The following is a 22,371-nucleotide window of genomic DNA, read 5'->3' as shown; positions in this document are numbered from 1 at the left end:
AACTGTTCATGTAATAGTGTTGTCCTCACTTTTAGAAAACAATAAAAATAGAATGCAATCTATCATTAATTATTTAATTTATTAATTCTAATTTTAGGATGTGAACCCAGTGGGCATTTTTTATGTTAAAATGTCTAATGTATGAATTAGATTAATGATCTAGAACTTTCATTTCCCTGTATATTGATAAATTAATCAATGGGGTGAATAGAGTGTTCAAGACAGAATAGCACCTCTGGTGAGAGAGCTTGACATGCCTTTTTCAGAACTGCTCATCTATGTTTGGTGTGCATCTGCCATTCGACTCTCACCTGTGCTTCCAAGAAACTTTAGCATGCACAGTAGCTACACTGTGGTAAAACAAACAAACAAACTTGGCATATGGGTTAAAAATAAGTTGAGTATAACAGACAGATTCAAAATTGGCAAATTAGGGGGATGTCTACCTCAAGCATGTGAGGATGTCTCCTGGAGGAATGAGCCCATAAAAACAATTTGTTCCAACAACCATGAAAACAGCTGAAGTAAGCACTGTGAAGCCCTAAGAGCTTATTCAGACATCAAAGATATCAAGACCATCCAATGTATCCCAGACCATCGCTGGTCATCTTGACGTTTGTTTTATCACTGCACTTCAATGATTCTGGAAGCGAGGTGAAGCTGATGAGTTTGTGCAAATCTACCTCAATTCTAATTAATGTACAACTTAAAATATTACCTGTGATGTCCTTTTGAAAAAAAGAAGGAAAAGAAAAAGAAAAAAAGAAGGGACAAATAACATTAATAAATATACAGAGACTATTTATAAAGGAAGTTCTTTCTATATATATTTTAAAGTTAAATAATTTTAATTCAGACAGACTATGAAGATAAGGAAACTCCAAATGAGGAATCTGTATATATAGTGCTCTCGTAGAAGTCTGAGAATATAGAGTGGGTCTCTAATTAATTTTCTCTAACTTGTATGAATTATTAGCAAACAGTTTTTGTCTTCTCTTTGTTTTGAATTAATAGTAGTAAGATATGATGTTAATGTCTACACGGGCCAGTTGAAAGAAGCAGAAACCACATCTGCAATTTACCTTTGTCTATACGGAGAAAGAGGTGACTCTGGTATAAGGCTTCTCCACAAATCAGATATGCCAATAAAATTCCAACGAGGTCAGGTAAGTCTATAATAATTATTTTCCAATCATTTCAGCAATTTTTCTTAAAGAGATTGCTTTTCAAATTCCAGTACTTGATTTTTTTTGGCTTTCCAGTTTTCCCTACCATGACTTTCTAACATGCTTTATCTGAAAAGATTTTTCTTGAAAGAGCAATGAATTACACTAAACCATTAATGAATAATAGAACAATAAAAAGAAAGCATAAAAATTAGTTCTAATGATGAGAAAAGGCAAAAAAAGAAATAGAAATGACACTAGGGAATTATAGTGTGAATATACTTAAGACGGAAAGGCATGAAAATTGTTCCAAAACTTTCAGTGCTTTTTAAAAAAAGTAATTTGAACCAAGGAAGCTGTATTTTCAGTGCTTAAAGCTTAGTATTCTGTTTTTTTTTCTTTTATATGATCACAAGTCATTTTTAAAGTAAATTTTCTAAGATATTACAGAAAAGTCAATGACAGTCTAATAAGAAAGGATATTTACTTTCTTTTGTGTTGGTATTGATTAAGAAAAGGCATTGTTCATTTATCCCTGCTGAAATTGAGAACATGGTTTAATCTTCCCAAATGAATAATATCTAAAAGAAAAGATAACTAAATTCTCAATCTTGTGGGATCCACAAATTATCTTTCAGTGTTATTCAAAAAGTTACCTAATTCTTTCACTTTCATCACAAAATAAGGCTACTTATTGGAATGAAGAGGAAGATTATTGCTTTGGATCAGACTCAAACTAATGTCAGTATTCTATTTAATCTACATTTGAATCTGTCATGATTTATCATAATACAAGCATAGAGCTATTCCACTTCAGAATCAATAACTTACATTAATGTAACATTTATATATGAAGATTTACAAGGTTTATATATACATATTACATACATATACACACATGTGGATTTATTATTTTTATATTTATATTTCTATATCTCTATATACATACATACACATTTTTATTCTTTTATTTCCTTTTCTTATAATAATGTTTTCAAATACATATTGGGGAGGGAAGGAGAATAAGCATTTATTGAATCTCTACTATAAGCTAGGCACTATGATAAGCATTTTACAAATATTATCCCATTTGATACTCACAAGCACTTTAGGAAATAGGTGCTATTATTATTGTCACTATTTTACAACTAAAGATACTGAGACAGAAAGAAGTTAAATAATTTGCCCAGGTTAATGCTAGATTTGAATTCAAGTCTTCCTGACTCCAGGCCCAGTGCTTTGTCCAAAGTACCATTTGTACAATCACACTAATTTTATAGAAGGTAAAATAGAATTCAATGAGGGACTAGCTCAGCATGACATGGTTAATGTTGGAACTAAGAATCAAACCTAAGTCTTTTGACTCCAAATCTCGTGCTCATTGCCATGCTATTCTTTTTATCTTTGATCAAATAAAGCTGGTCCCAGGGAATTTTATCCTTCCTGTTGCTCGTTTACAATCTTATGGGATCCAATTTGTTATTTGGACATGCCATCTATTGTCTTTCATCCTTAGTATATGACCTGCCCAGTACCTTTTTACATGATATACTACCTCGAATACATTTTTTATCCCTTTTTGAAGGATTCCTCATTCATCTAGTAGTGGCTCAGAAAGGGATCAATGTTTTCCCTTCTTACTCCCCAAAATCTTTTATATATTTTCTTTCTGTTGCATAGTTGGTGATGATAAGCTTCTGTCTTAATTATTGTGGACTCACATTCCAATGCATATGTGATTGTGGGCAGTACTGTTGATATCAAACATTTCTGTACAGATCAGTATGAATGCCTCTCTTAACTGACATTAATGACATATTAACTATTTTAGGTGGTTTTGCTTCTTCTGGTTCATTCTCTGGTTGGTTTTGGTTGATGATTAAAATACTTGTATTCACTCAGTCATATATTTATTAGTCACTTACTATATGCCAAGGAATGAGCAAAGCATTGGGAATACTGAGAAAGGCAAAAGTCAGTCTCCACAAGGAGCTCACAATCTAATAGGGAAAACCTCAAGCAAACAAATATGTACAAACAAGTTAGATAGGAAGTGATTAAGAGAGGGATGGAACTAGAATTAAGTGGGATTTGGAAAGGCTTCCTGTAGAAGGCAGAATTTTAGTTGGGACTTTAAGAAACTCAGGGAAGTCAATAGGTAAAGATAAAGAATAAGAGCATTTCAGGAAGGGGTATATGCATGAAGGCAAAAAATATTGGAGCTTAAAGATAGAATATCTTATGTGAGGAATAACTAAGAGGTCAGTGTCACTAGATTAAAGAGAATATTACTGGGAATGGGGATGGGAAGAGGTTGTGAGGTATGAGAAGACTGATTTTGACTGCAAAGTAGATCTCATATTTGACCCTAGATGCAAGAGGAAACCCTTAGAGTTTATTGAGTATGGGGATGATGAGTTTGTACCTGTGCTTTAGGAAAAATCATTTTGGAGCTGAATGGAGGATGCATTGCAAGGAGGAAAGACTTGGGGCCAGCAGACCCATCAGCTGATTATTGCAATAGTCCAGAAGTGAGGTGTTAAGTTCTGGTTACTTACCAGAAGTAAGGTGTGGAGGTAAATTACCACCACAGTGGTGATAATTTCAGGGGAAAGAAGAGAGAGTATTGAAGAAATATAATCAAAGGCAAAAACAACAGGCCTTGGTAACAGGGCTGATGATGAGAGATATGAGAAATGTGGTACATTTGACAGTAATAGTGAAATTTTTTCAAATACTTATTTGTTCTCTATAGCATGTTTAGTTTTCATTAGTTATCATGAGTCAATTATTCATTCAGGTCAGGAACATGTGCTGTTATTTATGTGACTACTATGCAAGTCAGCTAATCTATTTGTCAGCATTTATTAAGTACCTCCTATGCTCCAGACCCTATGCTAAGAAGTGAAAGAATAGTTTCAGTATCATTTAAAGAATCATATAAGGTATCAAGGGTTCCCCATCCAGACTATCCTTGAATTTTAAGACACATGACTTTAATGAAAAACTAATGATGAAGAAAATCAGTTAATGCTTCTTTTCCTTTAAGCAATTAATAGTTAAAGGTAATTGGCAATTTTTGTTTGTTTGTTTAACCATAACATTGATGTCAGTTTTATTGTTTATATGTTTAAGTGTAGGCGGCATAATCAATAGGTAACCGGCATTGATGTTTTGCAGATTTTTGGAAATAACTGTAATTGTAACAGTTTTGTGCATGCAAATTGATTTTTGGAGTGGCTTGGATGATAGATAGCTATCTGTAATGTTGGGAATATATAAGTTCAAGACCCACTCCTAACACATTCTAGCTTTGAGCAAGTCTTTTAATATCTCAGTGTTCCAAGGCACCTTTTTGACACTCTGATTTGCCCAGGAGAGGCCAAGTTACACTGGTAGAAGAAGTTTTCTCACCTGGAAGTTTCCTATTCCAATGATATTACATTTCCAATCCTCTGCCTTTTCTTTAACTCATCCTTTGGCTAGGATCCTAAGAATGAGTCTCCTGTTCTGATTTCTACCCTCCAGGTTAGTTTGTCCAATTCTGTTGTGCATTTGGGAGCAGTGCCTTTTTATCTAAAGTCTTTCCTTTGTATTTCTATGCAGTATTTTGTTTATTCATATCTTTTGTGACTGACTTGTTTACTTTAATATAGTCAATAGAGCCATGCCATAATGTACGAAGAAGAAAGGATATAAACTTGGTAAAATTTTGAAGAGTGTTGGTACTGTAAAAAACAAATGGTGCATCTATGGGACTCAATGGCAGATCTTTTTATGTTTTGAATCAAGAATTGGGAAAAAACTCCTTTGACATTTCTGTATGCCTTTATTTGATATGTATGCTGCAAAGAAAATGACTTATGAATCTCAAGATTGTTATTTTAAAGGAAATGGAGAAAATAATTTTTTGAGAACTATCAGTATACCTAACTTTCTCTTACCAGAAGGATGTTGGCCAAAATTCCTTTGGATCCACAGCTTTCTAGCATTTTTTTACTTTGTGCTTCTGAAGTAGCAATATGATTTTACATTATGAAATGATCATTTAAATGTCATTAATAGAGTTCTGGAAGTAGATAATTCATTTCAGCACATCTGAGAATTCCACCAGTATCTTTAGTCTACTATATTTGGTTGTGTTCATATATAAACAATAGTTATTGCAAGAAGTTATCTTATTCAAAAAAACCCAGAAATAAATATTCAGTGAATCAGGCAGTATCAATGAAACATAACAGGTTCTATCAGTTAAATCTCAAAGTGACAAATACAAAACAAGGAAATTTTAAGTCAAGCTTTAAAGTCAAGAACATTTAGAAATGCTGTTGTTAGGCTGTAGTTTTGGAGCTCCAGTATACCTTTCAATTGTCCACGCTCTATGTGTCCCCAGAAGCACTCAGTAACACCTTCCCCTCCTGGGGTTACCTTTGTGTTTCCAGGACCCCACTATGGTAATGAAGGAGAGAAAGAAGGAGCCATATTAGCCTGCTGGCATCATGAATGAACTCTATTGTTAGTGAAATTGTAGAAGACAGGCCATCACCTTGTCAGCACTATCTCCTCTTCATAGGGTATTTTTCTTTATTCTCTATAGATGTCTTTCTTTTTAAGCAGTTTTTTTTTTCTCTGCCTAGCTGTTTGATTTTATTATTCTCTTACCTCTGCATCACAGCATCCAGTTTGCTCTCCAAGTCCACATCCTAGGCCCTATAAAGGTTCTCTCCCAGGGCTATTTTAGTAGGTTTCTAATTCAAACTCTTACTGTTGGGTACTCCACCCAAAGGAATGTAAATATTGATTGCTGAAATCTCACAAAATATCTTGGACTTCATGAACTAGATTTCTTATTTAAGGCTTATACCTTAAACCCAAATCACTCTGGCTCTCATTCAGTGATCAGTAATAGATCCAAGCTCCACTTGGTCATTTTTTGAGATTCTGCTTGGTTCAGAGTGAATGTAAGTAGCAATTGTTTCTGTTTGGGCCAAAAACCATAAGGGTTTTCCCCTCCCAGATTGATATATCAATCTCTATCTCTATAAATGTATCAATTTATCCATTTATCTATATCTCTATGTCTATTTCTATTTCTGTCTCTATTTGACTAGATTAAAGGAGCCATTTTCTGCCTCATTTTTCATTTAACCTTAATCATGATTAGACATTGCCTCAGTCAAACTGAGATTTGTTAAAGACCTTAGCTTAACAAGGTCAGTCTCTCACTGTAAATAGGGACATCCCCAGTTATCCTAATCCATATCTTGCCACTGGACTCAGATGGCTGTGGAGGAGAAGGTCAGACTGGTGACTTTACTCATCCCTTCCTCTAAATACAATTTGTATGTCATAATATCACTTTCCTCATATCATGCACCTCTTCTAAGAGAAAGGACATGCAACAATTCCAAATCAAAATAATCTATTCCCCTTCCTTTTATCCAGATATGGCCAAGCTGTCTTTTGTCTGCAAGTCATCTAGGTAAAGGATCTGGAGACCTCAATCTTGATGTAGTAATTGTAGGCAATTGGAGCCTATACTCCAGAGAACTGTGTACATTCTGGGGATTATTTGAGGCCCTTCAGGTATCAAAGAAGTGGCTGTGGAAGTAAATGTCCTCCCTTTTCTCCCAGCCAATATCCTAGTTCAGATCTTTTTTTAACTCTCACTTGTACTATGGGATAATCCTAATAGCTTCCAGTAGTTTTCTTTTCAGTTCTTCCTTTATATGGTTTCTAAAATTATGTTCCAATATATTTAGAGTCAGTAACAGTGGTTCAAATCCTATTTCTGATGCTTATTGTATGACTTTGGTCAAATGAAATTTTTTTTTTTTGCCTTTTGTTGCCTCAATTTGCTCAACTGTAAAATGAGGGAACTGTACAAGATTCCATTGAATGAATGTCTTTTCGATTTTTAAATCTTTGATTCTATGGTTTGACAAATCCTCATGTACTTTCATTAATTCATGATGGACGAGAGTGATGAGGCAACTATATTTGTGAGTCAGGGTAAATAAAGAATAGGGTCTGAGGCAAATAGTTACCCAGATCATTGACAAGATCTTTTGCATTTGGAGATCACTGAAAAGTACTGGGAATGACCTCATTGTGTTCAGAGTAGAGGATGAGGAAATCAGAGTTCATTGTGCTTCCCCAGAGTGGTGGAGACTTTCTTTGAAAGGTAGTCTACTAAAATCTAGGGGTTTGCGTTCCAGAAATGTGTTCTAGTTGGGGAGACTGGGTTCTAAAACCTAGGTAACTCTTTGAGACAAACAAGGTTTATGAGACAAACCATAGTCTTAGAGCATCTAATACTGGACTTGATATCAGGATGATCTGAGCTTGCCTCAGACATTTGATAGTTATTCAATCCTAGGCAAATAACCTTTCTATATCTTTGTTTCCTCAAAGGGAAAATGAGGGGCTTCCTTTTCATCTCTAAGTGATTCCATGCTCTTACAGTACTCATACTTCCTTTTTAGCTCTTTGCAGGAAAAAAAAATATGAAAAAGCAGTCTTATTCTAAGCCAGCATGTGGCACCAAGCCTTGTGTATATAAGGAAGAGAACAAAGTTCCAAATAATATACATTTAAACCTTGGTTTCCTTAGGTTGTGGTTTTAGGCAAAGTTAACCTGATTACCTATATGGGTATCAAAATCACATTTACACCATTGGTTGTTCTGCTGATACAATAAGATAATTATGTAGGACCTTTTTACAAATTTTAAAGCACTAATATACATTAATGGGGAATATCATCCTGAAAGGGACTTAGCACCCTAAAAGAGTTATTTAGCTCTAAGGAGGAGAAGTAGGGTTGAGAAGCATAGGAGATTAGTAGGGATATGACATGGGAGAGAGTTAAGGGGAAAGACACCAGGAGACAGAATGTTGGGGCAGACTGAAATGAGGGCAGTAAATATGGCATGAACCCAAGTAGATTTTTAAGGAAAAATTAACTTCAGGGACATGACTAGTATTTGGGATGGACACGGCAAGGCAAGGCTGCCCAGGACCTCCACAGAGGATGGATCTCAGAAGTTTGATATAACTTGGATTTCTGACTGAAACCTCCATGGAGGGTAGGACCACCAACCTAAACTTGTCTCTATCAGAGCCTTCTCCTTGCCTGCCCAGGGAATAATTTTTTCAATACTTCAGTTTCTCTCTGCCCACCACACCTACCAATCAGGATCTCATTAGTTCTTGATAACATTCCTCAATCATCAGGTTTTAGGAACTACAAAACTGGAGTACACATGCATATGCACATATACACGTATAAATTTTACTGCTAATAGTTAAAATGTTCACCAATTTCCAACTATAAGCTCTGAAGATTGTCCAGACAAAGATTTTTTGGATCTTTTTGTATGAGTAATTTTAGAGTAGTCATTTTTATCAGAAAATTATAAGTAATGTTATGAGAGAATTCCTTCCATTAAAAACCAGTATAAGTTTTACTATAGTCCCACATAATTCTACATGTGAACTCTATAGAAATGTGTATGGATTTTTGATTTGTCATTGGTCTTATTTAAAATTGATGATGGAATTGTCCTATATAATCTAAAGAATGTATTGTAGAGCTATTTATAGAGAAAAGAAGTTCCTTTTTTTTAAAAAAAAATGTGTTCCCACATCTGTTGGAATCTTTACAAACTGCTAACTCATTAGAGTTGATAGATTATTGATCTGATCTTACAAGGAGATGTTTTGGGCCAGAACCTGAAACAAGGTACTAAGTAGAACTAATTGATACAATGCTTGTGTTCACACCTTTACTCATTGGAATTCACAAGTATGGGAGATTCACAAAGTTAACTGTGTAACTTTGTGAATTCACACTTCCCTTGAAGATCTTAGGGCCAGAGAACACTCTGGGAAGAAACCCATAATCCCTCTCTCTTGTATCCCACAATCCCTCTTTCTCATATGTAAGATACAGACAGAGGCTCTTGGAGAGAATTCAGCCAAATTACATGGAAAAGAGAGCGTCAAGTCAGAAGAAGCCACGAGTCAGGGTAGAGCTAGAACCAAGAGAGAATTACTTTGGAAGGCAAGAGAGACAGATTCATCTTTGTGCTGGCTGAAGCTGAAGAAAGCAGAGACAGAGGCTGAAGGATAAACCTTTGGATAGGGAGACATTCAGAGGGAGTTCTTGGAACCAAGCAGAGATATAGGCCTCTAAGAATCTAGCTACCCAGGCCCAAGGAAAGAGACAAGACTTGGAAGGAGAAATAAACATTTGTATTTTTACCAGCTGGCTGCATTTGGGTGATTATTACTTTCAACTGCAACTAAGACTGCCTCCAGAAAATGTCCTCAAAAAACCTTCTCCCCCAGAGAGAACCATCATCATATATTATTATATTATTTTAAAGAAGAACAAGAACTCCAACACACATCATTGGACTTGTAGTAGCTTTCATGGAAATTGAATTGTGCTCTTGCTCTTCATTAGGTCAGATTGTGGTCAGCCTAACCAAATCTAATAAGCCGCTTGTCTCCATTAAAATGATTTTTGTCACTGGAGGCAGGAATCCAAAAAATAGAGAAGCCACACATAATCGTCTTCACTTTAGCTCTTTCAGATTGAATGGAAAAAATGGAACTGCAAGAAATAAAATTCTGACCAAATAAATAAATGTTCAAATGAACAAACAAATAAATATATATTATATATGTGTTTCCATGTGTGTATACATACATACTGCATATATGTATATAAAATAGATGAAAATGTAATTTGCTTATTTTTCTTTTGTTATTACCCCCTTCTGGTGTTAACCTCAGTCACATGAACTTCTGATTTTCCTTGGGTTATTGTTATTGCTTGCATTTGTCATGTGCTTGAACTTTGTTGTTTTTGTTTTTTTTTCCCTCTCCTTCTGCACAGATTGATAAGTTTCAAGTGGAAGCTGTATCTCTGGGGAAACTGCAGAAGGTGCTATTGCTCTGTAAGGCCACTGACCTATCTCAGTACTGGTACTGTGAGAAAGTCATAGTCAGAGAACCAATGAAGGAATTAGAGTCCATATTCAACTGTGAAAGGTAAGGTTAACTCTCTACTGCTAACTTTTAATCATTCTCTTGTGAGATATGCTATTGTCTTAGAATTATATTCACCTCATAGCTGGCAAAAATCTACAGAATTCTATTTGATTTTTAAGGGGAAATATTCTTTAAAATTCTCTATGTGATTTAATTTTTTCCACCATTGATAATTTAATTTTGTGATCTCCTGGTAATTATTGGAAAGAGAATCCACATCCCTTCATATATTTTTGCTGGAGCAATGTGCTTCAATATTACAGGGACAGTCTCATAAAGTCTGAAATCTACTAAGCAAACAGTGAGGATAAATCACAGGAATAAGTTTTTAAATTTAATTTAATCCATTATCAAAAGAGTCAGTGGACTCCAATTTTAAACATGATTGTCTTAGTGATATTCTTTCAAAAGAAGTGATCAGAAGTAAAGGAATGAGAACAAGACAAACAAAACAATTGTTTGAAAAAAGTCAGGGAAGTAGATCCAGTAAACAAGGAAATCACCAAATTGGTGTAAGCAAGAAGTTATTAGATGGGCAATGCAACAAGAACTAAGAAAACTTCATTATAAAACACCAAAGAGAATGAGATACCAAACCTAGACAGCAGTAATGAGAATTTTATTTGGCTTTAGACTACCAGGTACCACATTGCATCTTTTCCCTTTTCGGCATCTCTCTCGATTCCAACTCTTCCTTTCCATTTTTTCTATCATCATTGTAATTTAGACTCTTTATTCTGAGATTATGATGCTATTATTATTGTTGTTGTTAATTATCATTGTAGTCATTGTTATGTATTCTCAGGCTGGGCTCTTTGTCCCAAATTTTTTCCTATTAATCCCTTAGATGCTTGCAGATTACTCTTTTTAATTTTTAAAAAAAATTTTTAAAATAATTACAACTTTTTATTGACAGAACCCATGCCTGGGTAATTATTTTACAACATTATCCCTTGCACTCACTTCTGTTCTGACTTTTTCCCTCCCTCCCTCCCTCCACCCCCTCCCCCAGATGGTAAGCAGTCCTATACATGTTAAATATGTCACAGTATTTCCTAGATACAATATATGTGTGCAGAACCGGACAGTTCTCTTGTTGCACAGGAAGAATTGGATTCAGAAGTAAAAATAACACAGGAAGAAAAACAAAAATGCAAACAGTTTACAATCATTTCCCAGTGTTCTTTCTTTGGGTGTAGCTGCTTCTGTCTATCATTGATCAATTGAAACTAAGTTAGATCTCTTTGTCAAAGAAATACACTTCCATCAGAATACATCCTCATACAGTATCGTTGTTGAGGTATATAAAGATCTCCTGGTTCTGCTCATTTCACTTAGCATGTGAAATGCTAAGTTCATGTAAGTCTCTCCAAGCTTCTCTGTATTCATCCTGCTGGTCATTTCTTACAGAACAATAACATTCCATAATATTCATATACCACAATTTATTTATTCAGCCATTCTCCAATTGATGGGCATCCACTCATTTTCCAGTTTCTTGCCACTACAAACAGGGCTGCCATAAACATTTTGGCATATACAGGTCCCTTTCCTTTCTTTAGTATCTCTTTGGGATATAAGTCCAGTAGCAGTACCTGCAGATTACTCTTGATAAAGAATTGCTTTGAACTCTCTTGCTTAGAAATCTGTAATTGTTCTTGCTCTATACAATAGTCTAAATTTCTAAATGACATTCAAGACACTCCATTGTCTGATCCATTCTTCCATAATAGTCTTACAGTGTACACAGTTATTGAATGTGTAGGGAAATGGAAAATGGACAAAGGATGACTCTGAAATTATGATCTTGGATAATGAAAAAGATGGTAGCACTCTAGACAGAAAGTGATGGAAGAAGTGTGGTCTTTGGAGAAAAGATTGTATATTCTGATTAAGACATAATGAGTTTGAGAAACCTATAGAAAATATCTAGTATAGAATACGTAAATATTCTATAGGCCATGAACTCAAGAAAAATATAGGCACTGATTATATAGGTCTTAGAGCCATCTGCATAGAGATAATAATTAAAAGCATGGCGATTGATGAGACAACTGAGATTGTGGAGAGCAAAAGAGTAGCTCCTATTAGAGAGAATGACATGAATGGTGGAAGATCCATGCAAGAATAGTGAGAAGAAATGTTAGGAAAAAAGCAGAGCAGTGTCACATAAACCTAGATAAGTGAGACTATTCAGGAAGCAACAGTGTCAAATGCTGCTGAGTTGTGAAAAATTAGGAAGAATTGAAAAAAGGCAACATTATTTGTTATCAATTAAAAGATCATTGATAACTCTTTCTCTCTTTTCCCTCCCTCTCTCCCCTCTTCCTCTCCCTCTGTCTCTTTCTCTCTTTCTCTTTCTTTGTGTATGTCTCTGTCTCTCTTTCTTTTTTTGTGTGTCTGTCTCTCTATCTCTCTCTGTCTGTCTCTGCCTCTGTCTGTCTGTCTCTCTCAATCTAAAATCCAAGCTTCTCCACAAACTGTCTATAGTTAGAGGGAATAAATGGGTTGTACAGGTGATAGAAATAGATGCAGATTTTCAGAATGATATCTAGAAATTGGATGATTACAGCTGACTTTGGAACCTGGAAGACAACTCGTAATCAGTGTAGAATTTTATTAATGAATAGGTGGTATACCCCTATTTTTTTCAGCTACCTTAGACATAAATCTTTGTATTGCTTGCAAAATGTTGTCCAATTTTGAGCAGGCATCCAAAAGATCGTATAATCCAGCATAGCATCTACCATTTATTCATATTACCTCAATTTACAGCTTGAGAACCATCAGCAAAGTTCAAGATATCAGAAATTGGTAGACAGATTTAAGGACCATATTGTTGAATATGTGTAAGTCTGGTTTTAATCTTGGAAGATTTACTTGAATCTCCTCATTGTTAAAGAGAATGGCTATTTGGTGGGAATGGGACAAACTTTTGGATATAATTTTCTTTTTAAGGAATAACAACTTGGCAAACAACTTGAATTAAAAACAAATTCTCCTTAATTCATCTAGAATAGAAATATTTAATGGGACATATATATATACATTATATATATATATATATATATATATATATATATATATATATATATATATATATATATTTTTTTTTTTTTCTAGTTTGGCACCATCTCTTAGAGGAAAACAAAACCAGGCTCCCAGATCCTTTTTCTAATCTCCCTCTCTCTAGGAAGGATTCTTTAAGTCTTTTTTTTTTTTTTTGGAAAGGGATAAGCAGGAATCCTGATAAGCCTACCTGCAAATCACATATAGTTAAATCCATGTTGATGTATTCATATGAATATACGGGTGGATATGATAGAAACCTCATGTTTGTATGTGAAGAGGAGGAAATGAAAAGGCCAGAGATGAAAGATTTCTTTATGAATATTTCTTGGCCCCAGCTTTTGCTTAAGGGCTATTGTTTCCTGTTGGCAGGAAAAGCTTTGGGAGCTGATGCAGCATTTAGGGCACAATGGCACTATTGTGACCCCCAGAGGCATAGTCAAGCAATTAGTTATTCACAATTAATAAACTCATTCACTTTTAAGGACAGTGAGCTCTAGGTATTTGGATGAATGCGCAAGGATGGTTGTGGTCTAGACAAGAGAAAATTCTTATCTTGGATTATCAAATATGATAATATTTATAAAAAGTAGTCAGCATAGTTCCTGCCACATAGTAGGTTCTATATAAATGGTATGGATTTTTTGCCTTATTAATATATATATAATATTACTCTATGTTACCTTGATTTTATCTATCTTGTTTCTTTTGTATAAAGTACATTTTTCCCAAGCTGGATTCTTGATGGATCCCATCTCACCAAAGCTGAGTGATACTTATGAAGCTAATTTTGCCTCCTTGTATTAGGATCGTTTGTTTACCTTGCTCATTACCTATGCTTTTTGCTTTTGAATCTAGATAACTAAGGATATAGATTTTATTACTAGCTCCTCTCTTGATTTTTGACTCCTATGAATTACATGCTTTTTCCTCCTATATTCTAATTACTTTCTATAATGTTTTGCTGAATACATATAAAAGTAGGTTTCCTGCTCTCCTTTCCTTCTCATTTGAAATCTCTTTTGATTAGAATTATAAGATGCACAGCAGATGAATATTAATTCTTATTAGCTGTGTTCTCTCCCTGGCCAAGAGCCCATCTTTATTGTATTGTAAACTGTGGTCCAGAAATCAAAATCCTGTTCTTAATCATTTGTCCACTTACCAAATATGCCTCTCTGACCTAAGGTCCTTGTCTTAAATCGCCAATAATGAAGAAAATGTCACCTATACCCTCTAAGTTTTTCAATTTTTTGAACAGTACTTTACATTCATTAGCAATACTTCACAGATTACTTTTGTCAGCATTATTTTTCCCAAGCTAATCACTAGAAGTGGTTAATGGGCATTAGGTCTGGCAGTTCTCAGAAGATTTTATGTAAGGCTCTAAAAGGACAGTATATGTCTATATGTCTCTATTATTAGCATGAGCTCAACAAATAGTGCTCAGTATCCCTGGGGGATACGTCTTCTTCCTTACAGGATGATTCCCCACCTAATGCCACTTGTGGAACATTTGTACTTGGTCGCTGTACCTCATATTGAAAATATCTTCTTGCCTCTTTATAGAAGTGGGAGCTTATGGTATGGAATATTGCATATAATGTGAAACTTTTTTGGATCTTAGCTAGTTTGATGAATCTCCTCCCCCCCCCCCTTTTAAAATACTTTATTATACAAGTCTGCTCTTTGAAAGGGGAGTGAAGGAGAAAAAGCAATTGATGAAAATTTAGGATATGCTGGGTGTTGAAGGAAAAGTTTGTAGTCCATGCTACTAAAAAAGCTAAGGCTAGAGTAATATTTGAATCTGGAAAAATTCTGAGTTGTAATAGGCTCATGCCTTTTGCATCCACACTAAGTCTAACACCTATGTGGTTGGTGGGATGTGATGGATGGGATGGGAGTGGGGGAGGGATGTACCAGGCTACCTAAGGATGATTGAACTGATCCAGGCCAGAAATACAAAAGGTCAAATCTTTTTTTTTTTTTTCCAATCATCAATAGGGTCCTTTCTTCCTTTCTTCTTTTCTCCCTTCCTTTTCTTTCCTTAAAAGCAGAGAGTTAGTCCTAAGCCCTTTCATATTTTTCTTTAAGAGAAATGACAATATTTACTTTGAATTAGGGAGAAATTGAAGCACTGACTTTATAGATTACTACATTTTCTTGCTCTCCCTATGTGGTAAAATCATGGACCTCAATTTATTCCCCTGTTGTTCTTGTTAGTACTTTTTCCATTCAATTGAAACATAAAATTTCTTCAGTTCACAAATGAAGAAACTAAGGTCAAAAGACAAGAGACTTGCTCTTGATTACACAGGTATAAGTACCAGAACCAGGATTCAAAATCCTGTTCATCTCCAAGTGATTTTTCCACTATAACATATTCCTTATTTCATCAACACGATAGATTAAATAATATTATCTTTATAGAATTTTTTCTTTATAGAACTTATTACATATTTTGATTTGTAATCAATTAATTTGGAAATAAACTTTTGGTCTTTCTTAACTTCTGAGCATAGAGGTATTTTTTCCGTGTGTGTGTGTGTGTGTGTGTGTGTGTGTGTGTGTGTGTGTGTGTGTTTGTGTATCAATAATTAGAATAATAGATCTATCTAAAATAATCTAACAACTTCAAATATATAGAACATATCTTGTTCAAAAGTTAGCCAGAAAGGTTTCTGAGCAGCCAATCAGACAATAATAGAGTCTGTGCCACTAGGGCACCACAGGAGAAGAACTTACTTGTGATCTCTTAGGGATGTGACTTTTCCTTTAGCTGCATTTTATCTCATACCTGACTCCAGGAAAGGAAAATACCTGTGTTTGCTCAGAGCTGAGGCTTATTATTGTTTCTGAAAGAATCTGGACCTGACTATTGTTGCTTATCTCCTTGATTGCGCCCTGAACTCAGATATGTGCTTTGAAGTTAGATTGCACTAAAAAAAACAAACCAAAAAAAAAAAAAAAAAAAAACAAATTGGTCTTATAAAAAACTTCAGTTAACTCAAATCTGCTTTTCTTCTAGTTCTAGTAACATGTAAACAAAAGTAGCAAGATATGAATAGCTACCTATTTTGAATATATTGTCACACATGTATGCAAAAATACTTGAAACAATACCAATTACAGAGACTTTTAAAAATTGATTTTTTGAAATATTGTCCTTAGATCATCTAGATTTTTGACTTAATTGTTCTCTTTATCCTTCCAAGAAATCCATCCCTTATCAAGATTTTTTTTTTCAAAAATAAAAGAGAAAGAATATTTTTTAACAAAATTGATTTAAAAAAGAAGCTGACATTATTTGTAATCTTCATACCAATGAACTGTAACTCTTCTATGAAACAGAAAGTTGCCTTCTTAGATGTCATTTTTTGAGATTAAGCTTGGTATTTGTAATTTTTCAGGATTCATTTTCAATTGTTTTGAGGCTAGTCTTTTCTTTTACATTATTATAGTAAGGCAGCTAGATAATTCAGTGAATAGAGTGCTGGACTGGGAGTCAATAAGACCAAAGTTCAAATCTAGCCTCATATACTTGCTTCATGAGCCTGAGCAAGTCATTTAACCTCTTTGCCTTGAACCACTGGAGAAGAGGATGGCAAACTATTCCAGAAAACCCTTGGATAGTTTGATCCACAGGCTCATGAAAAATCAATAATGACCAAACAACAACAATGGCAAGTCACACATATTGCTTTCTTGGTTTTGCTTACTTCACTCAGCATCAGTTCATAAAAGTCTTCCATGTTAATGTGCATTTATCACATTTGTCCTTTCTTAAAGTACTGTAACATCAGTTGCTTTCACTTACCACAATTTGTTTAGACATTCCCATTAGCATGCACTAATGCTCAACAACCATAGGACTGACTGCCTTGATGTTCCTCAATCAAAGCTTATTTAAAATTACAATAAGAATCATTTCCATTTCCCTATTTCCGACCTTTGGGGGCTATTAAAGGAGATGAAATACATGAAAATGATTTTAATAAATGTTCAAGGATTACACAAATGTCAGTTTTCATTACTATTATCAAGAATCAAAAACATAGACTAGCATGTGTTTGGGTAGGGGAGAGATGGATAGTGTTGAGATAAATTGACATATACATTGAGAACATCCTTTCAAGGTACCATACATTGTTATTCAGTCATTTTAATCACATCAGACCCTTCATGATCCCATATGGGATTTTCCTGGCCAAAAAAACCAAAAAACAAAAAAACTGAAGTTGTTTGCCATTTCTTTCTTCAGTGGATTTATTTTTTTTAGACTATCAGAGGACTTGCCAAGGGTTGCATAGTGTTAGCCAAAAACAATGTCATAAGTCCATGAGACACTATATTGCAACTAGATTTATTGGAAGAGAAGTGAACATGAATGTGGAACCCTAAGAAAGTAAAGAGTCCATAATCCATACAGAAATTTGAATATTTATGAAAATAGAAACAGAAATCTCCTTCTAAAGGGGAGGGACATGGGAGTGGGGCAATGATGCAGTAAAAATGGGAAAAGGACAGAATCCTTCTCAAAGAGGAGAAGCAAAGTGATGGTAAAAGCTACATTCTTTTCTCTTGGGAACTGCTAGACCATGAAGCTATGATAGTTTCCTTATCTACAAGGGCCCAGCTGTACAAGCAGTTTTTCAACCTGCTGAAGACTGACTGGCACCTATCTTGACTCTCAACAACACATAGGGATTGTAACTTGGAATCCAAACAACAAATTATGGCAGCTCAGAGGGGCTTCATCTTTGGTACATTCAGGACCTCCCACATAAATTGAGTTCAGTATTTCTAGGAAAAAAAACCTGTCAACTCAAAAAGAAAAGTTTAGGGGACTCTTTAGCATTCACTAATAACTAGGAAGTCTCTGAGGCTAGATTAAAACTCAGGTCTTCCTGGATCTGTGGTTATTGCTGTGCTGTTTTAATAATTTTATCATATTTTGGATAAAGCAATAGATGATACATTCATGAAATTTGCAGATAATGAAAATCTGGGAGAGATATTTAACATGTTGATAAATAGAATCTCATTCAAGAGGATATTGACAGATAAGAGTACAAGGTTGAATCTAATAATATGACATTCAATTAGGATAAATGCAAAGTCTTGCTTTTGTGCATAAAAAGCCAACTTCACAATTATAATACAGTGGAAGTATAGATAGAGTGAAGTTCTGAGAAAAAATCAGAGGATTTTGGAAGACTAAAATCTCAGATTTTGTCAGCAATATGCTGAGGCAGTTTAAAACACTGATGTGATCTTGAATTTTAATATAAAAGCAAAAATTCTAAAAATAGAGAGGTTACTGTACTCTGCCCATATCAGACTTTATGTATAGTACTATGGTCAGTTCTGAGTACCACATTTTTGGAAGGACATTGAGATACTCAAGAGTGTCCTTAGGAAGGCAAGCAGGATAATTAAGGGACTTCATTTTGATACCAAAATTGAGTGAAGGAATTGAGCATGTTGAGTTTAGAGAAGAGAATACACAGAAGGTTTGAGAGGCATTTGGTTTCCTTTATAAGTGCTTATAATCAGAGGTTAGAAGACCACTTGTCACTGTTATAGTGTTGGACCTCTGATTTTCTCTGACTTTGAAAATTCTGCAATTCTGTGATTAAGTCATCAAAAAAGAGGTAAGTTGTACACTTCATACCTTTATTAAGGAGGAAGAGAAAACTGTAATATAGAAACATTTCCATCTTAAATGGAAATCAAATAAATTTTGGAACTTAAAGTACTATATTTCATGTAGATAGGAAATTGGTCTGATTTATTCCATAAACATTATGGGTAGCTGAGATTTCATTGTATATGCTTCATCTCTTTAGCTTAGTTATAAGCTTCTAACACATTTTATTAGTCTTTTATACCTGTATGTTGTAATATATATATTCTTTTTTATCATACCAGTTTTTACAAATTTAATAATTCTATCTTCCAAATTACCTGAGACACTTTGGCTGAATAGGAAGGTGATCAAGACAGATTGATTTTCTTTTAAAAGTCTGGTCTTTTTTTTGTCACTTTGAGAGTACACTCAAATAAATATGCTTCTGACAGAGAGAAGATGTCTTTCTTTTTTTGAAATAATATTTTATTTTTCCCTAGTTATATGTAAAGACAATTTTAAACATTTACTTAGAATTTTTTTTGAGTTCCAAATTTTCTTTCTCTTTCCTTTCACCTCCCTCCTCCTTTGATATAGGTTATACATGTTCAATTATGCAAAACATTACCATATTAGTCATGTTGTCAAAGAAGACACAGACCCAAAGGAAAAAAACACAAATGAGATATAGAAAGTGAAATACAGTATGCTTCAATCTGCATTGAAACTCCATCAGTACTTTCTCTGAATGTGGACAGCATTTTTCATCATGAATAATTTCTATCTTGGATCTTTGTATTGTTGAGAATATTGTTGAGAATAGTTGTGAATTCATTCACAGCTGATAATCATACAGTATTGCTGTGATTGTGTACAGTGTTTTCCTGGTTCTGCTGCCTTCACTTTGCATAAGTAAATATTTCTTATAGGACAGTGATGTTCCATTACAATCATATACCTCAATTTAGAACATAAGGCTTTAAAGGAATATGACACTGAGACACAGGGAATTTTCAGAAAAATAGAAAAAGTATTTGCTAGGTGGTTGCTATGTGCCAGGCAATATGCTAATGACTGGGGATACAAAGAAAAGTCAAATATGCATTCTGCCCTCAAAGAGCTCACATTCACATGAGAGAGGAAATATAAATAACTAGTTATATATACATATATAGAGGCAGTTCAGTGGCACAATGGATAGGGTGTTGTACCTCAGACCAAGAAAACCTGAGTTTAATTTTGGTCTCAGATACTTATTGGTTATGTGACTATGGAGAAATAACATAGTGCCTAGCATACTGCTTCCAGCTCTTAGCATAGTGCTTGACACATAGTAGGTATTTAGCAAATACTTAGTAACTGCCTGGGTTGATCTCTCTCTATCTCAGCTTCTTCATCTTTAAAATAGGGATTATAATAGCAGCTACTTCTCAGGGTGATTGTTTTTTGTTGTTGCTGCTATTGTTTTTGCAGTGCTTTCTGATTTTTAAAAAATTATTTTTTTATTAAAGCTTTCTATTTTCAAAACATATGCATAGGTAATTTTCAAAAATCACCCTTGCAAAATCTTGTGTTCCACATTTTTTCCCCTCTCTCTCCCTCTTCCCTGCCCCAAGACAGCAAGTAATCCAATATGTTAAACATGCAATTCTTCTATACATATTTCCACAATTATCATTCTACACAAGAAAAAAAAAACCAGATTAAATTAGAAAAAAATAAGAAAGAAAACAAAATGCAAGCAAATAGCAAGAAAAAAGTGAAAATACTATGTTGTGATCCACACTCAGTCCCCACAGTCCTGTCTCTGGATGCAGATGGCTCTCTTCATCACAAGACTGTTGGAACCCGAATCACCTCATTGTTGAAAAGAGCCAAATCTGTCAGAATTGATCATTGTATAATCTTGTTGTTGCTGTGTACAGTAGTTCTCCTACTCATTTCACTCAGCATCATTTCATATAAATCTCTCTAGGCCTCTCTGAAATCATCCTACTGATTGTTTCTGATGGAACAATAATATTCCATAACATTCATATACCACAACTTATTCAGCCATTCTCCAACTAATGGACATCCATTCAGTTTCCAGTTTCTTGCCACTATAAAAAAGGCTCCCACAAACATTTATGCACATGTGGGTCCTTTTTCCTTTTTTATGATCTCTTTGGGATGCAAGCCCATTAGAAACACTGCTGGATCAAAGGGTATGAACAGTCTGATAGTCCTTTGGACATAATTCCAAATTGCTCTCCAGAATGGTTGGATCTGTTCATAGTTCCACCAACAATGTATTAGTGTCCCAGTTTTTCCACATCCTCTCCCATATTCATCATTATCTTTTCCTTATTATCTTAGTCAACATGAGAAATGTGTAGTGGTACGTCAGAGTTGTCTTAATTTGTATTTCTCTGATCAATAATGATTTAAAGCATTTTTTTTATGTGACTATAAATGGTTTCAATTTTTTCACCTGAAAATTGTCTATTCATATCATTTGACCATTTATCAATTGGACAATGGTTTGTATTCTTATAAATTTGAATATAATATATTCATATAATCATATAATATATTCATATAATCATATAATATAAAATATAAATTCATTATAAAAATGAAACCTTTATCAGAACACTTGGATGTAAATTTTTTTTCCATTTGTTGCTTTTCTTCTAATCTTGTTTGCATTGGTTTTGTTTGTACAAAAATTTTTTAACTTAATATAATCAAAATTATACATTTTTGTATTCCATAATGTACTCTAGTTCTTCTTTGGCCACAAATTATTTTCTTCTCCACAGATCTGAGGGATAGACTCCTTTGTTCTTCTAATTTTCTTATTGTATCACTTTTTATGTCTAGATCATGAACCTATTTTCAACCATATCTTGGTACAAGGTGTCAGGTGTGAGTCAATATCTATTTTCTGCCAAACTAATTTCCAATTTTCCAAACAATTTTTGTCAAATAGTGAATTCTTATCTGGGGTCTTTAGGTTAATCAAATACTAGAGTACTATAGTCATTGACTATTGTGTCTTGTGAACATAACCTATTCTACTGATCAACTACTTTATTTCTTATCTGGTATCAAATGATTTTGATTGCTGCTGCTTTATAATATTGTTTTAGGTCTGATACAGCTAAGCCACCTTCATTGCTATTTTTTTTTCATTAATTACCTTGAAATTCTTTACCTTTTGTTCTTCTAGATGAACTTTGTTATTTTTCCCTAGCTCTGTAAAATAATTTCTTGGGAATTTTATTGCTATGGCACTAAGTAAGTAGATTAATTTAAGTAGTATTGTCATTTTTATTATCTTAGCTAGGCCTACCTTTCATATTTTTCAGTTGATTAGATCTGACTTTATTTACATGGAAGTGTTTTATGATTGTGTTCATATAGTAACTGACTTTGCTTTGGCAGGTAAACTCCCAAATGTTTT

At 34.2% G+C, this 22,371-nt stretch overlaps 1 protein-coding gene across 1 annotated transcript in view; it reads left to right on the top strand.

Annotated features, from left to right (window-relative positions):
* The window catches only part of LOC127546725 (lipoxygenase homology domain-containing protein 1-like), a 407,210-nt gene that overhangs the window by 161,852 nt on the left and 222,987 nt on the right, over positions 1-22,371 (top strand). Inside the window, exons 21-22 of the mRNA XM_051973697.1 lie at positions 1,015-1,166; positions 10,071-10,225. Of these exons, the coding sequence (XP_051829657.1) occupies positions 1,015-1,166; positions 10,071-10,225 (307 nt within the window). The remainder of the gene's footprint in view (positions 1-1,014; positions 1,167-10,070; positions 10,226-22,371) is intronic.

This window comes from Antechinus flavipes, chromosome 1 (assembly GCF_016432865.1).
Source record: "Antechinus flavipes isolate AdamAnt ecotype Samford, QLD, Australia chromosome 1, AdamAnt_v2, whole genome shotgun sequence".
NCBI lineage: Eukaryota > Metazoa > Chordata > Mammalia > Dasyuromorphia > Dasyuridae > Antechinus > Antechinus flavipes.
This window is presented reverse-complemented; position numbering and strand designations above follow the sequence as displayed.